At 42.1% G+C, this 22,719-nt stretch overlaps 1 protein-coding gene across 1 annotated transcript in view; it reads right to left on the bottom strand.

Moving 5' to 3' along the window:
* LOC139380471 (syntaxin binding protein 5L) overlaps positions 1-22,719 on the bottom strand; it is a 230,080-nt gene that overhangs the window by 71,139 nt on the left and 136,222 nt on the right. The window contains exons 5-6 of the mRNA XM_071123162.1: positions 16,810-16,944; positions 1,428-1,491 (exon numbers count right to left, since the gene is read on the bottom strand). Of these exons, the coding sequence (XP_070979263.1) occupies positions 1,428-1,491; positions 16,810-16,944 (199 nt within the window). The remainder of the gene's footprint in view (positions 1-1,427; positions 1,492-16,809; positions 16,945-22,719) is intronic.

Below are 22,719 nucleotides of genomic sequence, written 5' to 3'. Positions count from 1 at the left end.
GTCAGTGGGCTGACTGTGAACGCTCTGAGAGACTCTGGGTTGAGGTCAGTGATAAAGTAGTCTACAGTACTCCTGTCAAGAGATGAGCTATAGGTGTGCCTACCATAGGACTTCCCTTGAAAACTACCTTTGACTATGTACATACCCAGCATGCGACAGAGCTGCAGGAGTTGTTAACCGTTTTTGTTGGTTATGTTGTCGTAGTTGTGCCTAGTGGGGCATATGGGGGAGGGAATGCTGTCATTCACTCCAGGCAGGTGTTTGTCCTGTGTGCTGAGAGTGTCAGGTTCCTGTCCAGTTCTGGCATTTAGGTCACCACAGACTAGTACATGTCCCTGGGCCTGAAAATGATTGATATTCCCCTCCAGGATGGAGAAGCTGTCTTCATTAAAGTCTGGGGATTCTAGTGGGGGGGATATAGGTAGCACTCAGGGGGACATTTTTCTCTGTTAAAGATCATTTCCTTTTGAATTTCTAGCCAAATGTAAAATGTTCCTATTTTGATTAATTTAATAGAGTGAGTTAGGTCTACTCTATACCAAATTAGCATACCCCCTGAGTCCCTTCCCTGTTTCACACCTGGTAGTTTGGTGGATGGGACTACCAGCTCTCTGTAACCTAGAGGGCAACCAGTTTCTTGTGGGATGACAATGTCTGTATTTCCGATTTCTTTAGTGATGTCCAGGTTCCTGCTCTTTAGGCCAAATGCAGATGACCTCAGGCCTTGGATATTGCAGGATGAGATAGTGAAGGCTTTTTGTTCCATAAAGTCTCCAATGTTGTTGTTCGTGTGGTTTGGCTCTCTCGCTCTGCATTTTCCCTCGTTTTTCTCTCTCTCTCTCTCTCTCTCTCTCTCTCTCTCTCTCTCTCTTGCTAAAGTGTTGTTATTTTCCTGACAGCATCTTAGACTTTTTTCACACCAACAGCCCACGCACATCGAGTGCCAGCAGGTCTTGCATGGCAAATCGATTCCCCCTAATGCCTCCGCGCCGCCGGCAACCCGCCCCGACAACCCGCCCCGACAACCCCGACCATCATCTTAGCAGGCGCGACCGCTTCATGACCCAAACCCCTCTGCGTTGCTAACACACACACACACACACACACACACACACACACACACACACACACACACACACACACACACACACACACACACACACACACACACACACACACACACAGGCTGTCCCCACTGAAAGAGGATGACAAGGAGGACAGCCAGTACTAGAGGGCAAGCAATGACCCAAAGGCTAGCCGTGATGCTGAGAGCGTTAGCAACTTGTTCGGGAGCCATTTTGGGTCATAGTCCTGTATTTAAAAGAACACGTCTAACAACATGTAGCAGCCTGTGTACCAGAGTTCCTGCTGGAGGAGAGAAAGAGGAGGCAAGCCGTTTTTGATGTATTATTGTTCCACCTACTCACCTTGCCTTCATCCTTCGGGCTGTCACTCAGATGGACCACGGGCCCTGGATGTGCTTTAGTTGCTCTGTGAACAAGAGGAGGAGAGAGAGAGGGCTTATCAGGTTATGAGCATGAGTGCAGATGTTTCAGAATGATAGTCAAGGGAGCGTGTGACTGGCTGCCATCCAGTTAACCTGAATCTACTTCCTGCATCTGCTGTTACCAAAGAGATAGACACTCCAGACCCACAGAGCACCCGCAGAATGTCTTAGTGACCAGTGGCCTTCAGCGCCCAGCACCAGAATCGACCAGACGTTCACTATTAGACCTCACCATACAATGCACAAGCCCTGCGATAGACTAGAGACCTGTCCAGGCGGTGTACTCGTACATGAATCTGCCTCACACTACAGAAACAGGAGATAGGCTCTTACTCTTATGAGGCGTTCCGGCTCGCACAAGCCAAGGCCAGTGCAAGGCTACTTACTTACTTACTTATACAATGCACAGTGGCAGTTGAGTGTGCCAGCATACTCCAGTTAAAATGTTTATGTCCTCCTGAACCCTGATCTTTTGTTTCTTGGCAACAACAGTGCCCTGGATGGTGGTCGTTCCTGAGTAGAAGGACTCTGAGGCAATGACATCTCTGGCATGGTTTAAGATATTTTATTTTACCAGGCAGATCGATTAAGAACAAAATCGCTCGACAGCATATCGCCAGCAACCTGGTCAGTGTCTCTTTGAATAGAATATAATAGAATAGAATAGAGTAGAATAAAGACGATAAATCACATTAGGTTCATGGTTGTATTCTTTTGTCGGACAAATTATTGGTTCATAAACCGTGGTCTAGGTGAAGGAAAGTGAGATTGAAATGCGCTTTCACCATGTTGATATTTGCAAAGTAAAGGTTGTGTTGAATTGACTTGAGAGAACAAAGGGACTCGGAGTCCTTACAGCTTTACAGGGTATGAACTGCGTAGAGTTGCTTCATTGGCTACTCAGGGTTCAGCGTCTGGAGCGGCAACATTTCATTAAAACAGTGCAATGTAAACACTTCACACAACAGCCAGACAGACAGAGAGAGACTTGGACTGGCCTGACCCCGGCTATCACCACGCTACGCTAGCCTGGGCAGAATCACAGCCTTACAGCTGCCGACTTCAGACAAAGAGAGGCAGGCAAACCCAATCAGAGGAGACTGGCTACAAATTACCACCGCTGTCGGGAAACACACAGGCACCTTGTGCTCTGGCAGGTCCCAGGGAGCCATGGCAACGCCAGAACCCAGTGGGTTTGTTGTTGTCGGCTGGTGAGCTCATCTATTATAAGCCATTACAAAAACACATGTTCTCAATTCATCACAAAGACATTAGTACGTGTTATTTCTGCTGATTCTTTTAGGCTTCACATTTCTATACCCCTTTTACATTTTTATGAAATGGCACTTCCTCAGCCTCCTTCACTTTTAAATTCCCATTGCTATCGGTTGTTGTTTGTTTGATTTCACCATATAGGTATTGTGTTGCTGCAAAATGAATTGCCTCATTGAGGAAACTAAAGTTCTCTTAACATGAATTCGTTCATGATAATCCTTGAAAGAGGTTCTGCGGGAGTACACCAGACTCAGAGTCTCAAAGGAAAACGCCCAGGTTCTCTATCTGGAGATCATTTCCAACAGTTTTAACACCCTTAGATTTGTCTGTGTTGGGTTTGGATCTCATGGTAAAAACGTGGCTCCCCTGAGGGAGAGGTCACCACACCAATCTGTCCGAGTGTCCTCCTTTTCGCCGACTCATCACTCTGCCAGCTTGCACACACACGCATGCTCATTCACACACACACACACACATACATACATACGCTGCAAGCCTTTGTAGAAGCTGCACAGGGCCGGCAGGTTTAGGTTGGCTTTTCTTGGTCGGCATGGTAACGACGGGATGGGATGACGAGGAGCTACCAGAAGGGGAAATATCTACATCCTGTCGAGAAGATTCCACCCCGTCTGAAAAGGGCCTCGACCGTCTACGCTGAGACATTAATTATTCAACCAATACCCACAATTCTCTTGTCACAGAGTACACATACACAATGGGAGAATCTCAATTACATAATCCCCTCTCCTCGCCTCCTTCTCAGAACCCTTTGGAGGAGAAGGTCAGATGGGAGGGACTTTTGGGTTTCTCATTCAATGGGCTTTGAGAAGGAGGCGAGGACATAGAAGAGAGGACGCAAGGAGTATACGATTGAGATTCCCCCAGAGAATATCCAACCATGAGAGCTCAGGTGAAATGACCATTTTTTTTTAATGCTTGTTTTTCAGATGAGCACGCTTTGTCTGACAATGAATAGGAAAAGATAATGAAAATCATTATTTCTTCAGGGCTCACAAAGGATTAGGGTATTTTCTGTTCCTCAGCCTGCTGAGGGTGTGAATCATTTCTTTAGAGCAGGATTAGAAACGTATTGCTCCTGAAAGACACCAGACAAAAGAGACAATTATAAAATGCTGTAGGTTGCATTAGTCATTTTCCCTCTCTTTGTGGTATGTGTGTATGAGTGGGGGTGGGCAGGTTCTGTGATGACAAAATTAAAAGGCCGACGTGACACACCTGAAATAGATAGGGCATGATGACACAGTGCAGAAAGTACAGAAAGAAAAACCTGCACAGGGTACAGTACCAGTCAAATGTTTGGACACACCTACTCATTCAAGGGTTTTTCTTAATTTTTACTATTTTCAACATTTTATAATAGTAGAAAAGACATCAAAACTATGAAATAACAATAATGAACGGAATCATATTTGAGATTCTTCAAAGTAACCACCTTTTGCCTTGATGACAGCTTTGCACACTCTTGGCATCCTCTCAACCAGCTTCATGAGGTAATCACCTGGATTGCATTTCAATTAACTTCTTGGTGACAGGGGGCAGTATTTTCACGTCCGGATGAAATGCATGCCCAAATTCAACTGCCCGCTACTCATCCCCGGAAGATAAGATATGCATAGTATTAGTAGTTTGGATAGAAAACACTCTGAAGTTTCTAAAACTGTTTGAATCATGTCTGTGAGTATAACATAACTTATTTAACAGGCAAAAACCAGAGGACAAACCATTCAGATTTTTTTTTTTTGAGGCCACTCTCTTTTCAATGGGAATTTCTAAGGGACCTTCCTGCAGTTCCTACCGCTTCCACTGGATGTCACCAGTCTTTAGAAATTTGTTGAGGTTTTTCCTTTGTGTAATGAAGAAGTACGGCCATCTTGAACGAGGGTAACTTGAAGTGTACTGTTAGATAGAGGCGCGTGACCATGTGAAGCATGCTACAGTTTGTTTTCCTCCTGTATTGAACACAGATCATCCCGTCTTCAATTGTATCGATTATTTACGTAAAAAAATACCTAAAGTTGTATTACAAAAGTAGTTTGAAATGTTTTGGCAAAGTTTACAGGTAACTTTTGAGGTATTTTGTAGTCACGTTGCGCAAGTTGGAACCTGTGTTTTTCTGGGTCAAACGCGCCAAATAAATTGACATTTTGGATATATATCGACGGAATTAATCGAACAAAAGGACCATTTGTGATGTTTATGGGACATATTGGAGTGCCAACAAAAGAAGCTCGTCAAAGGTAAGGCATGAATTATATTTTTATTTCTGCGTTTTGTTTACTATGGTGCTACCCTCAGACAATAGCACCGTTTGCTTTCACCAAAAAGCCTTTCTGAAATCTGACATGTTGGCTGGAATTTGCTATCTTGCATGTGTGATTTAATGAAAGTTAGATTTTTATAGTAATATATTTGAATTTGGCACTCTGCATTTTCCCTTGGCCAGGTGGGACGCTAGCCCACATATTCCAGAGAGGTTTTAACAGGTGTGCCTTGTTAAAAGTGAATTTGTATAATTTATTTCCTCCTTAATGTGTTTGAGCCAATCAGATCAGTTGTGACAAGGTAGGGGTGGTAAACAGCAGACAGTCCTATTTTGTAAAAGACCAAGTCCATTTATGGCAAGAGCAGCTCAAATAAGCAAAGAGAAATGACAAATCATTACTTTAAGACACGAAGGTCAGTCATATGGAACATTTCAAGAACTTTAAAAGTTTATTCAAGTGCAGTTGCAAAAACCATCAAGTGCTATGATGAAACTGGCTCTCATGAGGACCGCCACAGGAAAGGAAGACCCAGAGTTACCTCTGCTGCAGAGGATAAGTTCATTAGAGTTAACTGCACCTCAGATTGCAGCTCAAATAAATGCTTAAAGCAATAGACACATCTCAACACCAACTGCTCAGAGAAGACTGCGTGAGTCAGGCCTTCATAGTCGAATTGCTGCAAAGAAACCACTACTAAAGGACACCAAAAAGAAGAAGAGACTTGCTTGGGCTAAGAAACACGAGCAATGGACTGGTGGAAATCTGTTCTTTTGTCTGATGAGTCCAAATTTGAGATTGTTGGTTCCAACCACTGTGTCTTTGTGAGACACATACAGTGCCTTGCGAAAGTATTCGGCCCCCTTGAACTTTGCGACCTTTTGCCACATTTCAGGCTTCAAACATAAAGATATAAAACTGTATTTTTTTGTGAAGAATCAACAACAAGTGGGACACAATCATGAAGTGGAACGACATTTATTGGATATTTCAAACTTTTTTAACAAATCAAAAACTGAAAAATTGGGCGTGCAAAATTATTCAGCCCCTTTACTTTCAGTGCAGCAAACTCTCTCCAGAAGTTCAGCGAGGATCTCTGAATGATCCAATGTTGACCTAAATGACTAATGATGATAAATACAATCCACCTGTGTGTAATCAAGTCTCCATATAAATGCACCTGCACTGTGATAGTCTCAGAGGTCCGTCAAAAGCGCAGAGAGCATCATGAAGAACAAGGAACACACCAGGCAGGTCCGAGATACTGTTGTGAAGAAGTTTAAAGCCGGATTTGGATACAAAAAGATTTCCCAAGCTTTAAACATCCCAAGGAGCACTGTGCAAGCGATAATATTGAAATGGAAGGAGTATCAGAACACTGCAAATCTACCAAGTCCTGGCCGTCCCTCTAAACTTTCAGCTCATACAAGGAGAAGACTGATCAGAGATGCAGCCAAGAGGCCCATGATCACTCTGGATGAACTGCAGAGATCTACAGCTGAGGTGGGAGACTCTGTCCATAGGACAACAATCAGTCGTATATTGCACAAATCTGGCCTTTATGGAAGAGTGGCAAGAAGAAAGCCATTTCTTAAAGATATCCATAAAAAGTGTTGTTTAAAGTTTGCCACAAGCCACCTGGGAGACACACCAAACATGTGGAAGAAGGTGCTCTGGTCAGATGAAACCAAAATGGAACTTTTTGGCAACAATGCAAAACGTTATGTTTGGCGTAAAAGCAACACAGCTCATCACCCTGAACACACCATCCCCACTGTCAAACATGGTGGTGGCAGCATCATGGTTTGGGCCTGCTTTTCTTCAGCAGGGACAGGGAAGATGGTTAAAATTGATGGGAAGATGGATGGAGCCAAATACAGGACCATTCTGGAATGGAGTCTGCAAAAGACCTGAGACTGGGACGGAGATTTGTCTTCTAACAAGACAATGATCCAAAACATAAAGCAAAATCTACAATGGAATGGTTCAAAAATAAACATATCCAGGTGTTAGAATGGCCAAGTCAAAGTCCAGACCTGAATCCAATCGAGAATCTGTGGAAAGAACTGAAAACTGCTGTTCACAAATGCTCTCCATCCAACCTCACTGAGCTCGAGCTGTTTTGCAAGGAGGAATGGGAAAAATGTTCAGTCTATCAATGTGCAAAACTGATAGAGACATACCCCAAGCGACTTACAGCTGTAATCGCAGCAAAAGGTGGCGCTACAAAGTATTAACTTAAGGGGCTGAATAATTTTGCACGCCCAATTTTTCAGTTTTTGATTTGTTAAAAAAGTTTGAAATATCCAATAAATGTCGTTCCACTTCATGATTGTGTCCCACTTGTTGTTGATTCTTCACAAAAAATACAGTTTTATATCTTTATGTTTGAAGCCTGAAATGTGGCAAAGGTCGCAAAGTTCAAGGGGGCCGAATACTTTCGCAAGGCACTGTAGTAAGTGAATGGAGGATGGAGGAGGATGTGTGATGGTGTGGGGGTGCCTTGCTTGGGACACTGATTTATTTGTAATTCAAGGCTCACTTTACCCAGCATGGCTACCATAGCATTCTGCAGCGATGTGCCATTACATCTGGTTTGCTCTTAGTGGGACTATCATCTGTTTTTCAACAGGACAATGACCCAACACACCTCCAGGCTGTGTAAGGGCTATTCGACCAAGAAGGAGAGTGATGGAGTTTTGCATCAGATAACCTGGCCTCCACAATCACCTGACCTCAACCCAATTGAGATGGTTTGGGATGAGTTGGACCGCAGGGTGAAGGAAAAGCAGCCAGCAAGTGCTCAGCATATGTGGGTACTCCTTCAAGACCGTTGGAAAATTATTCCAGGTGAAGCTGATTGAGAGAATGCCAAGAGTGTGCAAAGCTGTCATCAAGGCAAAGGGTGGCTACTTTGAAGAATGCAAAATATAAAATATATTTTGATTTGTTTAACTTTTTGGGGGGTTACTACATGATTCAATATGTGTTATTTCATAGTGTTGATGTCTTCACTATTATTCTACAATGTAGAAAATAGTAAAAATAAAGAAACACCTTTGAATGAGTAGGTGTGTCCAAACTTTTGACTGGTACTGTATATGCTGTTCCTTAGCTTCAGTCAGGCATAATGGACATTTTGTATTTATGTAATATTTTCAGTAGAATATCTATTTCTTACTGAATACACACCAATACAGGACTATGTGTACATTCAGAGGGTAGCTGGAATCTATTCTGCAGTTCTACCAAGTATTCATACCACTTACACATCTGTATGAGATATTTTGACAGCAACTAAGCGGGGAGAAATTTGGGAAGTGCTTTACTCCACATGACCTCTATTCACCGAATGGCCTATAGTATTATAGCTGATGAGGATAGATGGTAAGTTGCATTAACATCAACATGAAATGTGGAGGAAACAGAGCTGGGTGAACGAGGCTCAGGGCTTTGGGACTAGGCGCTCCTGTGTCAATATTTGCTGGCCCTGCAGTAACGACAGTCCTCGATCTGTTCGACGCAGAAGGGGAGAATCCCAATTGCATACTCCTTGGCCCCTCTCTCCTCGCTTCCTTCTCAAAACCCATTAGAGGAGAAGGTCAGAAGGGAGCGATCTCTGGATTTCTGATCCAATGAGTTTTGAGAAGGAGGTTAGGAGAGAGGACGCGAGGTGTATGCAAATTGAGATTCTCCCAAGGACTCTCTCCTCTTTATCTCTCTCTCTCTGGAGAAAAGCCTGGTTGGTTGTGACAAACTAATTTCCCAACAGCCTCTGGTCCCCCAGCCAGCCAACCAGCCAGCCAAGTTGAGTACAATCATGACACACACACACACACACACACACACACACACACACACACACACACACACACACACACACACACACACACACACACACACACACACACACACACACACACACACACACACACACACACACACATTGCTTCTGTTGTGTGCAAGTATTTTTATGTGTATCTCTGCACAGCGACTTCAGCAGACAAGATACCAAAATGTTTTTTTATTTGCTGCGGTAACCATGTGTTCTTCTCCACTCATTTCCTGTTAGGTGTCAGGCTTTACTCCTCTTGTGCCTCACTAGATTGACTAGTGAAAAGACTGACATTCAAGAGGACGTGGAGGGAGGAGGAGGTGGTGGGAAGAAGAGAGAGAGAGGAGGGAGGAAACGTAGCATGTGTCTCTTGTTATCAGACGTGTGCCTGGGTTCCGCCCCTCAGGGATTTCTGTCTCAATTTAGGCTGCTGCCAAAACCGGCAGGCGTTAACCAGTGAGATTGCATTAGACTGATAAACTCAGGCCTAATTAGAAAATAATGGGCTCATTAAGGAAACACACAAGCCATTACTGCAGTCATTCAAAGGTATAGGAAATCAGAGACTGAATGCTCGCACAAGGAGCTATGTACAGATCAGTAAACGTTCTGAAATAACAATCTGACATCAATATGACTCATATTTGAATAGCTGATCCGTCTTTTTATCTTTTCCTCACACCAAAGCGTCTTTGCCAAGTCTTTGTCTTCTTGTGTTCCTTTTTCATACAACACGGTGGACATTTTTGTCTTGTGAAATACAATGAGGAGTGAGGTAGGAGCCCCTGTGTCTTCCTAACGAAGCTATGTTCCCATCAGGCTTCCCGCTTTCTTCTTTGATTTGAGGCTGTGCTTTTCTTTCCCTGGTTTTATTACACAGACACTACATCTAAAGCCTCGTAGGAAAAGACCCAGACTAGAGCATTATGGGTAGTAGGGGGTTCTGGCCCCATCCTGGGAGCTGTGAATAAAGGACAGCTGGCACTTACTTTAAATTAGCCCTTATTGGGGAGGGGAGAGAGAGAGAGAGAGAGAGAGAGAGAGAGAGAGATAATAGTTGTGAGTGATTGATTGCTTCCAAGGAGCCAGAATGAATTGGGTATATTGTCTTTGCAACCCATTGGGGGAATCAGCCAGCATGCTAGTGTGATGTTTATGTGTCCGATACATCCTCTTCCTGCCAGCAATGCAGCTCTATCGAGATGGATGTAGTGTACTTGCCGTGTCTCCCACTTCTGATAATGGAAAAGCAAATTCATTTTGGATCACAAGTGCCTCACTTCTCAGTCAATACTCAGGAGGGCGGGGAGATACACACATCATGTAATGAGTGTTTTGGTACGGGCTTTTAGAAAAAAGAGTCCTGCTCAGAAAAGCTCCACTTTAAATAAGTGATGTGTGTCTTAGCGTGTGTGTGTGTGTGTGTTGAGCTGAAAATCTGTATAATAACATCCTCCACCTCAATTTAAAAGGTCCAAAGCAGTCGCTTTAATCTTAATATTAAATAATTTCTGTCACGCCCTGATCTGTTTCACCTGTCCTTGTGATTGTCTCCACCCAGCTCCAGGTGTCGCCCATCTTCACCATTATCCCCTGTGTATTTATACCTGTGTTCTCTGTCCATTTCGTCCTGTTTGTCAAGTCAACCACCGTTTTTCAGCTTTTCCCCAGTCTCTCTTTTTCTTGCCCCCCCTGGTTTTGACCCTTGCCTGTCCTGTCTCTGAGCCCGCTTGCCCGACTACTGTGCCTGTCTCTGAGCCCGCCTGCCGTCCTGTGTCTGTTCCCCTATACTCTGGATTCTCGACCCCTGCCTGCCTTGACTTGTCGTTGCCTGCCCCCGCTGCTAAAATAAACTGTGTTAATTTGATAGTCTGCATTTGGTTCTTACCTTGATCCCTGATACATTTCTCTGTAACAATTAATGTTAAGTAGCTTACTGTGATTGTTTCCAATTAAAATGGTCAAAAAGAAACATGGCTTCTTAGAGTCATTTCTCAAACAATACTTTTGCTAGGACTGTCTGGGAGTGGTCTGAGTCAGGAGGGGGAAAATTAAAACTTGCTGTTATTGGTGAGTTTTGGAACTCTCTTTCTTATTGGTCGATTAACTAATTTATCGCCTGATGATGTCACCAGCTAGGCCAAAACTCCCTCCTAACAAAACAGATTGAGATTTCAGGTGCTTTTCAAACAGCTCCTACACCTCATAGTGTGGAAATATATATATATTTTTAAACCCAAAGGGGATCGCATTTTTGACTGCACTGGGCCTTTAAGCCTGAAAGTGCATATGGTAAATGTCATGAAAATAAACATTGGGATATGGTTTTTGCTGTTCCAATTTAATACTTGTGCAAAGTTATATTTAGTTCCACCATATGCATACGGAAACACACACACGTTAACACTCGCACACACACACACACACACACACACACACACACACACACACACACACACACACACACAAACACATTAGCTCCTCACACACCTCCGTCCTCCTCGAGCATGACGGAGAGGGAAAAAACAAACCTCATTCCTTCCCCTCTGCAGTTCATTTCCATTAGAGGCATGCTTGATGCTTTCCCTGTGAAGGAGCACAGTGTGCGTGCGTGCGTGGGTGGGTGAGTGTGGGTGGGTGTGTGTGTGTGTGTGAGAGACTCATCTTCAAACATACTGAGTGGAAAGCAGTTCAACACAGTCAGACAATACAGGCTTCATTGGCTCTGTTTAAACACGTTGATGAGGACGACACATTATTGTTAAACTTTTATTGAACTACTCTTTAAAACCCACTTAACGCATGTTAAAAGTAGTCGTAGTTATTGCATGAGCATCAACTAACACTGGCATGGTGTAAGTGAGCAAAGTTAGTTTGCCAAACCTTCAGCTAGGGTTATTTGACAAATGAGTTGACGTGGCAGTGCAAGAGGCTTTAGGATAGAACTAGGGCTAGTGTTGGGCCATTAACCGAAAGTTCGCTGGTTCAAATCTCGAGCTTACTAGGCGTTGAGCGAGGCACTCAACCCTAGTCACTCTGGATAAGACTGTCTGCTAAACGACTCAAAGGTCATATTAATGATACCAACGTCAACAACTGCTGACGACCATGTGAGGGATAATCAACGAGGGGCTATGCGTTCTCTGGACAATAATGCACGGTGTGAAAGGTATGTGCCACAACGCACAGTGGAGTGGCACCAACCTTCTGTAGAGTTGCATTATTTTCAGAGAACGCATGAAGCCCCGTTGTCGGTTATCTCTCTTATACCACGGCTATAATTGACCGCATTTGCAGCTAGAAATGTGTTATTTTGCCAATGTAACCGTGTTGAACATCAACTGAAGCAGCTAGCGAGTTTACTAGATAGCTGTTGTAGTTGCATTGGTAACTGAACAAGCAGACATGCTAGCTTAGCTGACCAAACCATCAGTCCTCCTAAATGTTAGCTTGCTATTTTGAAAATCGAATATTGAACAATGCCAATGATGTTTTCAATTAGATTTTTGATTTCAAAGGCAGCCACACATATGAACGTTTGACAACACGGCCGGTTATTGCCATGTATTACAGAGAAATAATGCACACTAGAAGCAGGAGGATTCGGATATATGTTTGGTTAGCTCCCACCCAGTGGTAGACTCCTGAGCCTGCCATTGGAGCGACTGACAGTCGGCCCACCCATTGAAATCCAGTCTGCCTACTTTGGCTAACACTGTCAAGTCAAGGCACAAAGCCGCCTCGGTGGATGGGACTAGAGTGAAGCGTGATTGACACTACAGTGGAGGGCATGTCAGACTAACACCCGAGGGACAAAGCATAGGTGAATGAAGCCTACAGAACAGACTTCCTGTGTGTGACAGGGAAGAGACTCATTGGACTAGGTGTCTGAAGGCTCTGTCTGGATATGTCACTTATAATAATACATTTATCAGATGCTTTTATCTAAAGCAACTTACAGTCATGTGTGCATACATTTTATGTAAGTATGGCTCCAGCAGGAAACAAACCCATGACCCTTGGCATTGCAAGTGTCCCGCTATACTGACTGAGCCATACAGAACCACTCGTGTCTACTACTTTAGCAATAAGGCACAAGAGGCAGTGCTATGTCATGAATACAGTCACAGGTAAATGCCGTTGTTCGGCCCGACGCGATAGCGGACACAGCACTGCCTCGCGTGACTTATTGCCTTCATACAATTTTTACCAACATATTAAAATAACAATGAATTTCATATTTCCATTCAAAAGTTATTTTGATATGTCAGTTCATACAATTTCATTCTTCCATCAGATGACATAGTCCGGATAAAAATCTGGTTGTTAGCGCTTTTGATCATATTGCTACAGATGCAACCTGGTCTTCAATTATTTTTGAATAGTTGCTATGCAAAAGGACTGGTCCTCAGTTCTAAACAAAATCTGCTGTGCAGGCCGAATAACGTTCTTGTCACTTGCTAGATAGCTAACCCAGTTAGATAGCTAACCCAGTGTACATTTTTGTTTGCTTTAGCTTTTTTCTATTGTCATTTGGATATGTCTATGATCATGACGTTGATACAGTACTTGTTTTTTGACTGTCTCGTCTCATCTGGGCTCCGTTCACTCTATGTATGGCACTTCAGAGATCAAAATAAAAAAGTTACACATTGCTTCTGAGGTAGAACAGGCAGACAGCAAGGCTTATATTAACCCCGCTGTACCAAACTAAATGCTAGGCTTATATTAACCCCGCTGTACCAAACTAAATGCTAGGCTTATATTAACCCCACTGTACCAAACTAAATGCTAGGCTTATATTAACCCCTCTGTACCAAACTAAATGCTAGGCTTATATTAACCCCGCTGTACCAAACTAAATGCTAGGCTTATATTAACCCCGCTGTACCAAACTAAATGCTAGGCTTATATTAACCCCCGTTGTACCAAACTAAATGCTAGGCTTATTTTAACCCAGCTGTACAAAACTAAATGCTAGGCTTATATTAACCCCGCTGTACCAAACTAAATGCTAGGCTTATATTAACCCCGCTGTACCAAACTAAATGCTAGGCTTATATTAACCCCGCTGTACCAAACTAAATGCTAGGCTTATATTAACCCCGCTGTACCAAACTAAATGCTAGGCTTATATTAACCCCGTTGTACCAAACTAAATGCTAGGCTTATATTAACCCCGCTGTACCAAACTAAATGCTAGGATTATATTAACCCCGCTGTACCAAACTAAATGCTAGGCTTATATTAACCCCGATGTACCAAACTAAATGCTAGGCTTATATTAACCCCGCTGTACCAAACTAAATGCTAGGCTTATATTAACCCCGCTGTACCAAACTAAATGCTAGGCTTATATTAACCCCACTGTACCAAACTAAATGCTAGGATTATATTAACCCCGCTGTACCAAACTAAATGCTAGGCTTATATTAACCCCGATGTACCAAACAAAATGCTAGGCTTATATTAACCCCGCTGTACCAAACTAAATCCTAGGTTTATATTAACCCCGTTGTACCAAACTAAATGCTAGGCTTATATTAACCCCTCTGTACCAAACTAAATGCTAGGCTTATATTAACCCCGCTGTACCAAACTAAATGCTAGGCTTACATTAACCCCAACTGTACCAAACTAAATGCTAGGCTTATATTAACCCCCGTTGTACCAAACTAAATGCTAGGCTTATTTTAACCCCGCTGTACCAAACTAAATGCTAGGCTTACATTAACCCCAACTGTACCGAACCAAATGCCAGGCTGGAAACAAGGGGAAATAATGTGTGAGTTGAGATAAATACAAGAAATGATTGGGACAGTAACATGAACATGATATTCTTATGGAAACACAGTGATCATTTTCAGATGGAACTGTTAGCAGACATAGATGTGTCTAATGGCCAAAATAGCACAGCTTGGAATGCTGCTCATCCAATCAGCATTCAGGATCCCAACACTACCGGTTTTATAAATGATTGTTACACTGTTCCTTCTGGTCAGCATACCAGGTGCTGCTTATGACGACAGCTTCAACCAGAGCAAACCTACAGTTGAAGTCGGAAGTTTACATACACTTAGGTTGGAGTCATTAAAACTCGTTTTTCAACCACTCCACAAATTTCTTGTTAACAAACGATAGTTTTGGCAATTCGTTAAGGACATCTACTTTGCGCATGACACAAGTACTTTTTCCAACAGTTGTAGACCTCCACAAGTCTGGTTCATCCTTGGGAGCAATTTCCAAACGCATGAAGGTGCCACGTTTGTCTGTAGGAACAATAGTACGCAAGTATAAACACCATGGGACCACGCAGTCGTCATACTGCTCAGGAAGAAGACGCGTTCTGTCTCCTAGAGATGAACGTACTTCGTTGCGAAAATTGCAAATCAATCACAGAACAACAGCAAAGGACCTTGTGAATTTGCTATAGGAACGGGTACAAAAGTATCTATATCCACAGTAAAACGAGTCCTATATTGACATAACCTGAAAGGCCCCTCAGCAAGGAAGAAGTCACTGCTCCAAAACCACCATAAAAAAGCCAGACTATGGTTGCAACTGCACATGGGGAGAAATATCATACTTTTTGGAGAAATGTCCTTTGGTCTGATGAAACAAAAATAGAACTGTTTGGACATAATGACCATTGTCATGTTTGGAGGAGAAAGGGGGACGCTTCCAAGCCGAAGAACGCCATCCCAACCGTGAAGCACGGGGTGGCAGCATCATGTTGTGGGGGTGCTTTGCTGCAGGAGGGACTGGTGCACTTCACAAAATAGATGACATCACGAGAAAGGAAAATTATGTGCATACATTGAAGCAACATCTCAAGACATCAGTAGAAAGTTAAAGCTTGGTCGCAAATGGGTCTTCCATGCGGACAATGACCCCAAGCATACTTCCAAAGTTGTGGCAAAATGGCTTAAGGACAACAAAGTCAAGGTAAGCCCTGACCTCAATCCTATAGAACATTTGTGGGCAGAACTAAAAACGTTTGTGCGGGCAAGGAGGCCTACAAACCTGACTCAGTTACACCAGCTCTGTCAGGAGGAATTGGCAACAATTCACTCAACATATTGTGGGAAGCTTGTGGAAGGCTACCCGAAATGTTTGACCCAAGATAAACAATTTAAAGGCAATGCTACCAAATACTCATTGAGTGTATGTGAACTTCTGACCCCCTGGGAATGTGATGAAATAAACAAAAGCTGAACTAAATAATTCTCTCTACTATTATTCAGACATTTCACATTCTTAAAATAAAGTGGTGATCCTATCTGACCTAAGACAGGACATTTTTACTTGGATTAAAGGTCAGGAGTTGTGAAAAACTGAGTTTAAATGTATTTGGCTAAGGTGTGTGTAAACTTCCGACTTCAAATGTATTTAGAGTTACTTGGGATATTGCGGTTTCTGCATTATGATGCATTTAGACTACAAAATTATATGGCACCCATGTTAGCACCCCCATTAACATTACACAGGGAATATTAAAACAATGCTATGTAACTGAATTTCTGGAATCAGAACCATTTTCAACATTCGAAAAGTTGGCCCAACTCTGTAAATATAGGTATATGGCTTCAACTAACTAAATACCAGGCCTTCTGTGGCCTGAATTGCCTGGCTAGTCACTGTCATCATCATCATCATCATCATTGTCATCATGATCATTATATTATCATCCACCCAACAAGACCATTGTCACTGCCGTGAACTCAGTATTAAATAGAATAGAACATTATCATCATTATGGTCATCATCATTACAACAATCCTCAGAATATTATCACCCACACAACAAGAACTTCATAACAGCTCTCAACTCAACGTCATCCTACAGTAGTCGTCATCATTAGGTTATCATTGACTATTGAACATTTGTGTATGTTAGATGATTCAACTCACAATTCTATGGCCTTGTTCCACATGATGACGTATCCAGACAGAACGAAGGACTCGATGTTGACGATGTGTGTGTTGCCACGCTCTGTGCCCACGTACAGCCATTTACTCTGGAAGGGGAGGTGGCAAAAAGTGATCCTGAGGAGGAAAAATAAACAACAGCGTTAAAATACGATAACATTTGATATAATGTTTTGGATTTGGTAGGGATTATGTTGTTTTCAGTTAAAATTGCAAAAATTTTTTTACAAAAAATGGCTTCTTTAGCAGAGAGCATTTTCTCAAGCAAAAATGTTGCTAGAACTGTCTGGGATTGGTCTGAGTGAGTTGGTGAAAACTGAAAACTAGCTGTTATGGGAAAGAGGTTTGGAACTCTCTTTCTTATTGGCCTATTAACTAATTGATGTCACCAGGCAACCCAAAACTCCATCCCACCTAAACAGGCTCAAATTTCCATCTCTTATATCCCTTTCATACTAAGATGCTTTTTCACCAACTTTACCATATCGTCAAACTTTTTTTTAGCCTTTTCTTCATATCTGAAAGGTATTGCCAGTATGAAAGCATAAACGTTTATTTCCTCCAAACAACCTACCACACGGCAAGCGGTACTGGAGCGCCAAGTCTAGGTCCAAGAGGCTTCTAAACAGCTTTTTCCCCCAAGCCATAAGACCCCTGAACATCTAATCAAATGACTACCCAGACTATTTTCATTGTCCCCCCCCCCCCCCCCCTTTTACACCGCTGCTACTCTCAGTTGTTATCATCTATGCATAGTCACTTTAATAACTCTACCTACATGTACATATTACATCAACTAACCGGTGCCTCGGCACATTGACTGTGCACCGGTACCCCCCTGTATACAGTCTCGCTATTGTTATTTTACTGCTGCTCTTTAATTACTTGTTAGTTTTTATTTCTTATTCTTATCTGTATTTTTTTAAAACTGCATTGTTGGTTAGGGGCTCGTAAGTAAGCATTTCACGGTAAGGTTGTATTCAGAGCATGTGACTAATAAAATGTTATTTCATTTGATCATTTCGGTAAAGTTCTGCCTACGGCTTAGTATGAAACTTGCTGAGTCGGCATTGGCACGTACTATGCTGTTAAACTCTTGATGGTTGCTACGTAGTGCAAGTTTTACTATCCTTTTGGCCGTTTTAAACTTGGCATAGCTCACCACTAAGCGCTGTTTCCTTAACCAATACTGGATGGGTCCATAAATAATTACTGAGGGAATAAATAGCACAGAATGACGGAAATATTGGAATAAAGTAGGCTAATGCAATTGAAGGCATGTATCAAATAGTGACTTAGTGAAACTCCCAAAGTCATTCCATCCATGCATAGTGTTTGTCCACTACCGGATAATTTCAGTTAGTGAAACTCCCAAAGTCATTCCATCCATGCATAGTGTTGTCCACTACCGGATCATTTCACTTAGTGAAACTCCCAAAGTCATTCCATCCATGAATAGTGTTGTCCACTACCAGATCATTTCACTTAGTGAAACTCCCAAAGTCATTCCATCCATGCATAGTGTTGTCCACTACCGGATCATTTCACTTAGTGAAACTCCCAAAGTCATTCCATCCATGCATAGTGTTGTCCACTACCGGATCATTTCAGCACAGTTTTGATTGGGACATCGCCACCATGCTGCTTTGAAACAAGCGCGGCGACTAGTCTTGATACATCATTCAATGTCTGAATTCTGTTTTCACTAAATTTCCATTTGGATATTAGTTAGACTACAATTAAGCTGGGGAAATGTTAGCTAAGTTAAGGTGAGTGCTGCTCATGATCATCTTGACTAGTTGGCTGGTTGATCTTGACTAGTTGATCATCTTGACTAGTTTATTTAGAACATTTTGCCATGTTAGGTAGTAGCCTAGGCCTACTCCCGACCAAAAGGCTGACTTGTTTGATAATCAATCAATGTGATTTTGTTTCACTGAATCTCTGTCTGTACAGGCTATTTGGTTAAATGGCTTCTGGCTGGGCAAATAAGTGGAAGTTGTATGGCTCATCTATTAGTTGGGTCATATATCACTGATCAGAAACATTTAGTATGCAATAATGTAGCCTAAATCAAGAGTAGGCCTATTATTTTGCTCGATCGTGTATAGCCTATGCAACTCCAAAAGCCTGCAGAGGTTGTGAAATATGAACAGGAGACTCACATGAAGATAGGTCTCTACGCCTGGTCCCAAACAAAGTGTACACAAAGTGTACATAGGACAGAGATGAAACATGGATCCAAAAAGGATGGCCTTTCTATGTGGCAGTGGTTTCACGTACTTCCCCGTGTTGCTGTGCGGGAAACATATTATTTTATTCTGTTACATTATATACTTACTATAAAATATGTGTGTGTTGACTGTGATCGGGTAGGTGTTTTGTCTGTTTAATTAGCAAAATAACTAACTATTGCTTTCAATTGGATGGAGCAGCCTTGGCTGCACAGGACCGTAACAAAGGTCTAATTAAACTCCAAATATGGCATTCTTTTCTTCTGATAATATATTGTATTAGTCTTATGTTTCTTAGGACCTGCTTAAACAAATTGAATATAGATGATTTTTTTCTGGTGTTTATTCTCAATTGATTTATTCAAATAGAGGCCCACCCATATCTGCACACCCCTACTACTCGTCACCGGCATGACGGCACAGGAGCTATAAAAGGCGTATGCAGGCAAGAATGTGGTCAAATTGGCCTGTTTGTAAGGGAGTCGTATAAACATTGGCCAAACACGTTTCCAGGCAAAAATACCGTAAATCCTGCGTGAAAGCAGTATATCACTAAAAGGACATTATCGTAATTTTCACACTTTCACAGTATTATTTCAACCTCACAGTGTGAAAATATATACTGTATTAAACACAGAAAATCACGTTTTTGACTGCACTGTGCCTTTAATTATTCCTCCTCCTTCGGCAGTCATCAATAAGTCACGCATCATTACCCTGAGACAAACAGAAGCTAATCACAAGTGGTCAGTATCATTGGGATTGAAAATGCCCTGCACCTTTTGTTCTCTAACTTGTTATCTCCTTTTTACTTCCTTCCCTCTCTCCCCCAACTCACCCCTCTTTATCTCTCTGAACTATTGAGCCCAGGGCTCAAAAACACAGACAAAACCAGTTGAAAGCAATTATCATGGTAAGTGCTATCCCGGCTGCACGCTCCATTTGTCTCTCTCTCTCACACTGCCATGTGTATTTGCTTATTGTTCCATTACATTGCAGTAATACGACACATCTGATTATACACATTACCGGCTCCATTTCAACGTGTCATTTTCTCACTTGAAAGTATGAAATAAGGGCTCTAAAGTGCGACCAACAAAATATTTTGCTGTGCGACCCGTTTTATTTTGGGAGTACCAGTACAACTAAAATAAAATGTTTAAAAAAATGATAAATGAGTAATGATATTTTCCCTCAGCTCTTCTCAAACAAGACAGAATGACACCTGCCACGCACACCAAGCTCCACCCCCACCAAGCCCCACCCCCACCAAGCCCCACCCCCACCAAGTATCACAAGCAGGCAGCACACAGTTCCTCCATGCTGTTTATTCCCTCAGCATGCTGTCAATTCATGCACTCAACATATTATTGCAAAACAAGAACGATGCGGCTTTCCGCATTGCTTCTAAATATGAATCCACGAGTTTTCTCTATTATATTATTAGTTTGTGTATCTTGCCCTCGGTGAAACGCAAGTTAGTTTAAGGAAGCTGGCATGTGCCTAAAATACTGCTAATCACTAATGCTTATTGCTTATTAGCTAGCTGGCTAGCTAAATTCCATTTAGCTAAGTGCACTAGCTAGGGCAAAGCAAACGTTAGTGCTAACACTAGTTGCTACTACTGGTGGTTTGATTTGATTTGATGTAGATCCCCATAAGGGAACTCATGTATTATAATATATTCCCAGGGGCGGCAGGTAGCCTGGCGGGTAGGAGCAACGGGCCAGAAATCGAAAGGCTGCTGGATCGAATCCCTGAGCTGACAAAGTTCAAATCTGTCATTCTGCCCCTGAGCAAGGCAGATAACCCACTGTTCTCTGGGCTCCGATGACGTGGATGTCGTTTAAGGAAGCCCCCTGCAACTCTCTGATTCAGAGGGGTTGGGTTAAATGTGGAAGACACATTTCAGTTGAGTGCATTCAGTTGTACAACTGACTAGGTATCCCCCTTTCCTTTCCCCTACAAGGTGTCGAAAGCATTCTGTAGGGATGCTGTCCCCAAAGCTTCCCACAGTTGTGTCAAGTTGGCTGGATGTCCTTTGGGTGGTGGACAGTTCTTGATACACATAGGAAACTGTTGAGCATAAGTGGTGCATGGTAAAATCCCTGGGGAAGCCAGAAAAAAACATTACAACATACTGAATGTGTTGTGAAAACTGCGTTGTTTGCTCTATAACTTGTTACTTCATACGCCTTGTGACTGTGATATATGCCTAAGTTCGAGACAATAAGAAGACACAGTGGCAGTATACATTCAACCATTCTCACAAAGACACCACAGTTGGAACCAAAAATCTCAAATTTGTCTTTAGTAGTGGTTTCTTTGCAACATTTCGACTATGGTGGCCTGATTCACACAGTCTCCACTGAACAGTTGGTGTTGAGATGTGTCTGTGACTTGAACTCTGTGAAGCATTTATTTGGGCTGCAATCTGAGGTGCAGTTAACTCTAATTAACTTATCCTCTGCAGCAGAGGTAACTCTGGGTCTTCCTTTCCTGTGGCGGTCCTCATGAGAGCCAGTTTCATCATAGCACTTGATGGTTTTTGCAATTGCACTTGAAGAAACTCAAAGTTCTTGAAATGTTCCGTATTGACTGACCTTCATGTCTTAAAGTAATGACATACTGCCATTTCTCTTTGCTTATTTGAGCTACTCTTGCCATAATATGGACTTTACCAAATAGGGCTATCATCTGTATACCACACCGCCCTTGTCACAACAAGTGACAACTGATTGGCTCAAACACATTAAGAAGGAAATATATTCCACAAATGAACTTTTAACAAGGCACACCTGTTGATTTAAATGCCTTCCAGGTGACTATCTCATGAAACTGGTTGAGAGAATGCCAAGAGCGTTCAAAGCTGTCATCAAGGAAAAGGGTGGCTACTTTGAAGAATCTCAAATATACAATATTTTTTTGATTTGTTTAACACTTTTTTGGTTACTACATGATTCCATATGTGTTATTTCATGGTGTTGATGTCTATTATTATTCTATAATGTACAACATTTTACAAATAAAGAAAAACCCTTGAATGAGTAGGTGTCTCATTAAGAATCTCATTAAGATTGGTATTGTATGTCAATATATTAGGTTTCGGTATGGGTCAGCATGGTGTCTGTGCAACGGGATGTTCTCAATTAGATAGCCTGTTCTAAAATATTTGTCTAAATGCAACTCTATTCAAATGTGATTAGGTTCCCCTGGGAAACACTGACCAACACTTTGCTTCCTACCTTGTCATAATTCCTACCTGGCTTTTTCATTAATTGTCATGCCAAACTACATCAAACATATAATTAGAATAATCATAATATGTCTATGATTCCAACAGTTGACCCAAGTGTTTTAATCTACAATATATCGCAATAGTTGGTTGAAAAATCTTGTTGAGATTTTTTGCCCTATTAACTACCTGGTAGCTTTACCAGTATATGCAAACATTTGATGGCACAGCAATAAGTACGTAGGATTCATATAGGCCCAACGTAGGCTATATCTCAATAATAAAAAATACAAAACATGTTTCTGGTACTCCTAAATGTTGTGTGGTGCTCCTAAGTTAGGAGCACAAATGCTACCAATGATTTTGAGCCCTGTGTACGAGCATACTTCACTCACACGTAAGGTTGTGCATAATATACTATGT

Source organism: Oncorhynchus clarkii, chromosome 22, assembly GCF_045791955.1.
Source record: "Oncorhynchus clarkii lewisi isolate Uvic-CL-2024 chromosome 22, UVic_Ocla_1.0, whole genome shotgun sequence".
NCBI classification, from domain to species: Eukaryota; Metazoa; Chordata; class Actinopteri; order Salmoniformes; family Salmonidae; genus Oncorhynchus; species Oncorhynchus clarkii.
The sequence above is the reverse complement of the archived record's forward strand: the minus strand, read 5'-3'. Positions and strand labels throughout refer to the sequence as shown.